This window comes from Nothobranchius furzeri, chromosome 6, assembly GCF_043380555.1.
Source record: "Nothobranchius furzeri strain GRZ-AD chromosome 6, NfurGRZ-RIMD1, whole genome shotgun sequence".
Lineage (NCBI taxonomy): Eukaryota > Metazoa > Chordata > Actinopteri > Cyprinodontiformes > Nothobranchiidae > Nothobranchius > Nothobranchius furzeri.
Genome location: NC_091746.1, coordinates 45744527 through 45752918, shown reverse-complemented (window position 1 = coordinate 45752918; position 8392 = coordinate 45744527). Strand labels below are relative to the sequence as shown.

General features: G+C 38.5%; 1 protein-coding gene across 1 annotated transcript in view; it reads left to right on the top strand.

Moving 5' to 3' along the window:
• Nucleotides 1-2216: 2216 nt before the first annotated feature.
• The window catches only part of snx30 (sorting nexin family member 30), a 34034-nt gene continuing 27858 nt past the window's right edge, over nucleotides 2217-8392 (top strand). The window contains exons 1-2 of the mRNA XM_015976631.3: nucleotides 2217-2529; nucleotides 4030-4239. Of these exons, the coding sequence (XP_015832117.3) occupies nucleotides 2395-2529; nucleotides 4030-4239 (345 nt within the window). The 5' untranslated portion in view covers nucleotides 2217-2394. The remainder of the gene's footprint in view (nucleotides 2530-4029; nucleotides 4240-8392) is intronic.

Below are 8392 nucleotides of genomic sequence, written 5' to 3'. Positions count from 1 at the left end.
TATTCGATTATCTTATACACATAGAAATCAAAGACTGTAGCTAAATGTTGTTGTGAAACATACAAACAAAAGGTAAATGTCATGAAGGGGGGCTTTATATTTATTCTCATAATTATGAATATGTGTTTAAATAGCCTATATATTTTTGTTGTATCCCAGAAAAAAATAGATTTGGGATGAAAAAATCATCTAATAAAAGCAAATCAGTGGAACTCTTAACATTTTAGAAAAATAATTAAAACTTTTAAAGCCAATTAAATCTAATTATTTTAAGAAAATAACGTTGGAGAAAAACAAATTGAGAGGCATAATAATGGTTGCACAAATAAAACGTGACTGGCCAAAGTACATTTAAATATTAAGGTGAGAGCTACTCAAAAAATATACAAAACATTTTATGGAGAATTCTGACATACATGTTTGTATTTTTCTATTAAAAATATGGGAAATTAGTCAAATGGTCGTTTTTTTCTGACCATGTCACTCATCATCAATAGATGATCCCTATCGATGTGTTTACATCCAAGATCTCTCAACCACTGGCTCGTTAGAGATCTTTCTATCATTGGCAGAATCTTATTAACAAAAGCAGAGGGCTTATCAAACTTAATCTATCCTTGTCAGTCTCTTTATGTTGATAAAAAGTGAACTCGATCATTTTTAATTTTACATGGAAGAACAAGACACACTACCTGAAAAAGTCTGTGATGGTAAAAGACTATGAACATGGTGGACTAAAGGCTGCTGATTTTGAAGCCATGATTGGTGTACTTAAGTTAAACTGGATAAAAGCTTTTTTAATACAACCACATTCTATATGGTATGGTTCCACATACCAAAATATATTTTCCAAAAGGTTGGAGGATTAGAATTCCTGTTAACATGTGACTTTGAAATATCTAAATTACCAATCAATTTATCTGACTTCCATAAACAAATGCTCTACTGGAAAATGATATTCAGCTACTTTACACCGCATAGCCCCACCTTGTGGAATACTAGAGCCATTGTAATTAATAGGAAGACTATATTCAAAGAAGAATGGTATGACAAAAAGATTTTATATGTGACAGATTTGATGGATGAAAATGGCAATTTGTTACAATTTGAATGTTTTGTTGAAAATTTTAATTTTAAATGCTCTGTTAGAGAGTTTAATCAAATCAGTAGAGCTATTCCATTTCCCTTAAAATTCATGATTTAAAATACCTTGCTTAATTCACATGTGGTGATTGAACGTCCTGAGTTGAAAATTGGCAAATTTAAATTAGGTGAACAAAAATGTAATAACAAAGTACTTGGAAGTATGTCAAAAAAAGTTATTCTATGATATTGACAAATCAACGAAAATAAAAATCACAGGAAAGGAAACTACATTAATAAAGCCATATTACAGCTATCTTAAATGGCCAATTGCACCCAAGTTGAAAGAAATTCAATTCAAAATAATACATAATATCTATCCTGCTGCCGAAACATTAAGAAAAAGATTTAATTTTGAAGTGAATCAGTGTGTCTTTTGTATGACAGAATGTGAGACGATTGAGCATATTTTCTTCTCGTGTTCAGTAACAATTGGTTTTTGGGAGGATGTTTATCGATTATTAAATATTGAGAGAAATGATGTATGGCTTAACAAATCTAAAGTGTTGATCTACATGGATGCTCTGCCCAAAGATATCCAAAATGGTGAACATTATTTTCACCATGGGAAAATACCATAAACATAAAACTAAATGGAAAATCAGCAAGCCTAACATTAACCATTTTAAAAATGAAAGAAAACAATTTATAACATCTCTAAAAGTATTATCAGAAAATAACCAATCTATAACTGAGTTGTACGAAAAAATGTCTGAGTTTCTTGTTCTTTAAATTACAGTCCAATGAATCAAACATGTTTGAAAAATAATGCTGAAATATCAACCTCTGAACATTTTATTTTATATATATTTTTTGTTGTTGATATTTTTATTTCATTATTATTTTGTATCATAATTTATTTTATGGTATAGTGTCATGTGGTAACTGTTGCAAGTTCTAAATGTAATTTTTTATTTTCCTCAAGTGAGGTCATTTGTATTTGCTTTATTCTTCAGTACGTTGAATGTAGGTTACATTGTAAACTGAATGTATGTGAAAACGAAGATTGAAATAAAGTAAAAAAATAAAAATAAAACATTTGTTTACATCCGGGGTCTTGTAGATTAATATCCGGAGCTGCGCAGTCTGGGTCAGCTGACTGTTGGGCTCAACTAGCTTCTGTAGCGTCTCAGCAGAAGGAAATCTTCAGGAGAGTCAAATAGTCCCTCCGTCTCAGGAAAACCTTCCAGGCGCTGAAAGACCGGACGGCCACGCTCGACTAGCGGCCGCGTTGTCCCGCCTTCCGCAGGGATGAGTGTTGGTGCTCCGAGAGGCCTGGCCAGCTCGGGGCAGAAGCTCATCACGGAGATGCTCCACCCGCTGTCCGCCGCCGAGGAGCAGCTGTCCCCGTGGCCAGATGTCACTATCAGCGTCGGGGTGGAGAAGGTAGGGGGAAAGGAGGTAGTGCTGTCCGGGGATTCGTGGTTCGTCTGAAACAGAAGAGTAACGACGAACTGGCCTGCACAGAAAACACTCGTTTTCTATTTTTAAATAGAATTTACATTAGACTGAATTTATGTTATCTTTTACCCCGAGTTTAAATCAGTCTCCATATGAAACGGCTCATAAACCAATATTAATATAGCTATAATACGACCTAGGCAGCAGTAAAAACACACAATTACACTTCAAAATAAGACAACGTTACTCTTGTTGATATACTTGAAAATATCTCACTAGAAAAGAAAAATCAAAACTCATTGTTTGTTTTACCACTTAAGTTGAATACAGTTTACATCTTGTTTTCTGCCAGAGGGAATGTAGGACACAAAGAGATGTGAAGAAAATCCCTCCTGGAGAGTCACGTTTCATTCCAGCAGTTAGTTAATACAAAATCAATGATCCTTTCATTCTTATAAGGTTGCCTAATGTCTGCTTTTTGTTATGGGGCTGTTTTTGGATTTACTTCCACCCAAAACACAAGGCCTGAGGCCATGGCCCTGATTCTACTGAAACGGCATGTCAACACTTTGGGATTTCATTTAGTCAGAGATCAGGTGATGTCTTTATTTCTACTGGTTCTGCACAAAAATAAACATCATTTTATGTTTTCTGTGCAAATAGGAAAAATGGTCTAACATACTTTTTTTAATTTTCTTTTTGCCTGAAACTCCAGTTTCCTGAAATCCAGTTTTTTAAATTAATTCAAGTGAGTCTTAGCCAAACATGAAATTCCAATAGATTGGTTACTTTTCAGATCCGCCTCAGCTGTTTTTCTGACCTGGTTGTTCATTCACAGTGATGCAATGTAATTATCGGACCTAAGATTACCAGAGAAGGTTGGCACCGTAGTGTTAAAGTTGCACTTATGTCAGCAGCCTGTTAGTGTGTGTGTGTCTGTTTCTGTGTGCACAGCAAAAAGTAAGTGTGTGTGTGAAGAAACTGTTAGACTGAGGAAGGAGTGAGGCAGCTCTTCTCTTTGCCCTGACTGAACAGGAAAGTTGCACAAGAGTCCAGTCCACATTAAGATGGCGATACAGTTTAAAATCTTTTCTCTTTATAACTTTTAAAATCTGTTTCTATTAAATGAAACCATGGGACACCGTGCCACAAAGAGATGTAAGTGACCATTTTTAAAGCTTTTTTAACAATGCAGCTGCCATTTGTCGTTTTAGAAAACAGAAAAAGAAGAGTTTGAAATGTCTGATTTTGTAATCCAGGCTGAAGGCTTTTCCCAAAAAAATTCTGCTTTTGCCACGCCTTTCAGATGGAAACACAAATGTAGGGTACAGCTTAACAAGAGCTCCTTTGACAGTGGAACACAGCTTCATCAGCATCACCATCGAGCTATGTGGCTAGCTCTTTGTTTGCGGCTTTCACCCGTAGCAGCATGTGACCATGGCATCACCACCGTCTTCTTCTTTTTTTGTTTTTCTTTTATGACAGCAAGAGCCGGGTTTGACCAACGGCACGCCGGTAGAGATGTCAAACCCCGCCTCCACGTTGCAGCTGATCGACAGGCTGCAGCTGGATGACGAGCTGGAAGCAGACACTCAGGACCCATCAGAAACCCACGACCTTTTCGTCACCGTTGACGACCCAAAGAAACACGTCCTCACCATGGAGACCTACATCACTTACAGAGTCTCCACCAAGGTCAGCTGCTGATTTCTGTTCAGGGGGTTTCATTTAGCTTCTCTTATGTTGGTGAATGTGTCCCACATTTTATTCCTCCTGACAGTTTGTTTCCTTTTCTACTAATCAGCTGCTCACCGGTTTACCCCCAGTACAGTTAGCTGTTTAAGACTTAAAGTCTGCTAATTACTAGCAGTCCTACTTAGAAAGAAAACATTTACTCTTATTTTTCCTTTTCTTTCCAGACATTGAACACTCTTGGATTCAATTGATCAGGTTTAAAGATCTATAATTTCTCCATTTTCCCTCTACTTAAACTAGCTTGTGTGATTATGTTCTCTTCCATCTGACAAAATTATAACATAATTACTTAACGCAGAGACACTTTGTAGAACTTGGACACTCAAATAATCCATGTAGAAGGCCATTCTTGCTTATACACACTAAAAGGTTATCTGTGGTGAGTTGGCTTTAACTGCAAGTGTAGCTGCATCTTCCTTTTCCTGCTTGGTAATTGTTTGAGATGGTACGCACAAACCAACAAAAAAGAGGTCACAAACAATGCTATTTCATTGATTACGGCTCACATTCACAGTGGGTTTTTTCACTTAAGGTTCTTCAACACCACAACATTTACTTCCCTCCAGTGTTGGGTTCATTTTTCATCAAGGTCTTGTATTGGCGATGGGAGAGTCTGACCATTTTGCAGAGGCTCGTCCAGCAAATCCCAATGATTCTCAAAGGAGTTAAAGGTATAGCGGAGGATCTTTTTCTTCTGGGCAGATCGTCCGAACCATTGGTCTGCATAATTCTGGTGAAGCGTTCACGCATGGCCATCATTGTATGTGCTCGTTCCTGGGTTCGTTTTTACTGCCTGCGCATTGTGTTTATGTGTTGAGCGATACGCCTTCCTTCCTCGCCGTTCTCACTGGGTTCTTTTGAAAATGGCTGAGGGTTGCAAGAGAAAAGGTGTCTTCAAAGTCTATGATAAGAAGAGAAAGGCCTCCAAAGTGAGAAATAAAGGCTGATTCATGCTTCTCCGTCTGTGTCAGTGCGTAGACACGCAACACCATTATCCGTCCTTGCGAAGGGCCCTGGCAGGCATCCAAGTACGTACGGAGTCGAGCCCACTTTTTTAAACATCCGTCGAACGAGACTGAGAACGCAAGCTTGTGATTGGTCAGGGCACCGCTGTCGTCTACACTGCCGCCATTGCGCCCTCAAAAACATAAAGAGAGTCGAGAATAACATGCGGCTGACACGAAGAAGCTTGAAGAATACTTTGCGAAAAAACTCTAAAATATGAACGTTTAATTCCCCCGATGAGTGAAAAGATGCGCAGCAAGCGTTTTATTTGTGGACGGAAATGACAGGAAACGTGGGTTTAGAGGTGGGGAGCGCATGAAGAGGTGGAGGAGAATGAGAGACATTTGTCAGTGTTAAAAAGTCTCTCATATACAAAAAACACAATATAAACACACTATCTTGGACCGGATACATGACAGGATACCACAGAACAGCGCTACGCCCTCTGTTGTCCTGCCAGGGAATTTCTTTGCAACGCTCTCCAGGAGACGGAGAAGTATGAGAGCAAAACGCTTCCGTCAATCCGTGCGTGTCTGTCCCTTGCGGAGCTGATGGAGAAGCATGAATCAGGCTTAAGACCGGAGTTTTTTAGTGCACTGAAAGCGGAGGTTGGGCTCTCCACAGATGCCTCTATTGCAGTCTTTCTACTCAACGGGTAAGCTAAAGTTCGGCATGCTAGTTGGAGAAATTCATTACAGGTTCCTGCTAGAAGAAGTGCTGCAAGGCCACTAGCTTCTTGTTAACAGAGTGTGCATATTTTTTAAACGTGGAGAGGGCGATTCTTTTCTGAAATTCAGAATCATCCTCTGCCATACCTTTAACATCTGGACTCATCAGGGCTGGTCCATGTGTTAAAATAATGTCCCATGAGCACTATGAGTCCTGGCATTGTCATCATGGAATATGTCAGTGTTATTAGGCAAGAAAAACATTAGGGACGCTCGATATTGGCTTTTTTACACACATACCGATATCGTCAAATTCTTAATTTCTGATACCAATATAAACCAATACCGATTAATGTTGTACCCCCCTCTCGTATAAAAAGAAAAACTAAAAATTTTAGATTTCTAATGTCACATATCTCCCATCATGCATGCTTACATTTAAAAAATTTTGTGCTAAATGACGACTTCAATTCAGTTAATAATAGGAAAAGTACCATGTTTATTTTGTCTCCACCAGCAGCTGAATCTCATTCTCCATAAGTGTGATGCCAAGATGTATTTATTAGTTAGTAATGCATTCTTACCTTTTCTTTATATTGCAGTTACAGTGATGAAACATTTATAAAGATCTTCGGATTAAAAAAATTAAGCCTTGGATGAAGATTCTTGTTGTTTTAGCCGTTTGTTTGACAACTTGATTGTTATTATTATTCTGAGCTACTACAGCAATCAATTTCCCTCTGTGATAAAGTATTTTTGAATTGAATTGAATTGTTAGTAGGGTTGGGCATTGAGCATCGATTTTAACTGGGACCAACAGTTTTTTATTTCTATTCCTAGTTTTGATTCCTAGTATGCCGACCGGAAGAGGAGTCCGCGGCCGATCTCTGTGAAAAATAAACATTATCTGCAAATTCTGGTCAACGCTTTTCAGAGCTGATCACACCAGCTGTCTGTCGCTCCTACTCTGCTGCCTACAGCCCTGGAATCCAAGGTCTTCACCTCATGGCAGCCGATCAGTGATTGGGTGGGCGTGGCCAGTAACAGCGTATTTATGTAAAGTTTTGGAACACTGAAACAGCTCATTCTGGAAAGTACTGAAAATATCATGAATATCGCTGCTGCTATTGTTTTATGTGAGAGGGATTTAGTACAGAGAACTTCATAAACATGTTTGACATAGACCACATTTTAAAATATCAGGGTGTCCGCGGAGTTTTAAAAAGTATTAAAAAGTGATAAATAAAAATAGTCAAATTTAAGGCCATTAAAAGTGTTAAATTTGGTCACAGAGATATTATTTTTTCCAAATTAGGTATTATTTTTTTCAGACTATCAGATGTCGTATTCTGAACATCGACATAGAAATATATTCCGAATGAAATGTTTTGAACGATCATAAAAACAAAACAAGCCGATTATTTGCTCCTCCCACTTACGCTGCCCTGAGTTGCAAATGAAGCGCTCCTCCACAGTGTTGCCAACTTGGCGACTTTGACGCTATTTCTAACAGCTTCTCAGACCCCCTTCTTGACTTTTTAAATCTTAAAAGTACCTAGGGAACACCTCAGAAACATATCTGGTAACCTTTAGCTACTTTCTGGATAACTGTCGTCGACATTTCCTGCAGGTTAGCTAAACACTCCGCCTGCGCTCCGGACCGTTCTTCAGGACATTAGGAAAGGGAATGATGTAGTGATGTGTCAGTCGCTAAAGAAACAGCTCTTGGAGCCGGTGTTCTGTCCAGTCGCCATACCTTGTCAGACTGGCATACCCGGATTACACAGTATGCCTGTCTGACAGATGTTGTCAGTCAGACAGGCATACTCTGTCAGATCGTCATACCTTTTTTTTTTTTACAACAGTATGACATCCTGATGGGTGGTTTTACCTGTCAGATCGTCATACCTTTTTTTTTTACAACGGTATGACATCCTGATGGGTGGTTTTACCTGTCAGATCGTCATACCTTTTTTTTTTTACAACGGTATGACATCCTGATGGGTGGTTTTACCTGTCAGATCGTCATACCTTTTTTTTTTTACAACGGTATGACATCCTGATGGGTGGTTTTACCTGTCAGATCGTCATACCTTTTTTTTTTTACAACGGTATGACATCCTGATGGGTGGTTTTACCTGTCAGATCGTCATACCTTTTTTTTTTTACAACGGTATGACATCCTGATGGGTGGTTTTACTCGTCGGATCATCATACTTTCTGTTTTTGACAACGGTATGACATCCTGATGGGTGGTTTTACCTGTCAGATCGTCATACCTTTTTTTTTTTTACATTGGTATGACATCCTGATGGGTGGTTTTACCTGTCAGATCGTCATACTTTCTGTTTTTGACAACGGTATGACATCCTGATGGGTGGTTTTACCTGTCAGATCGTCATACTTTCTGTTTTTGACAA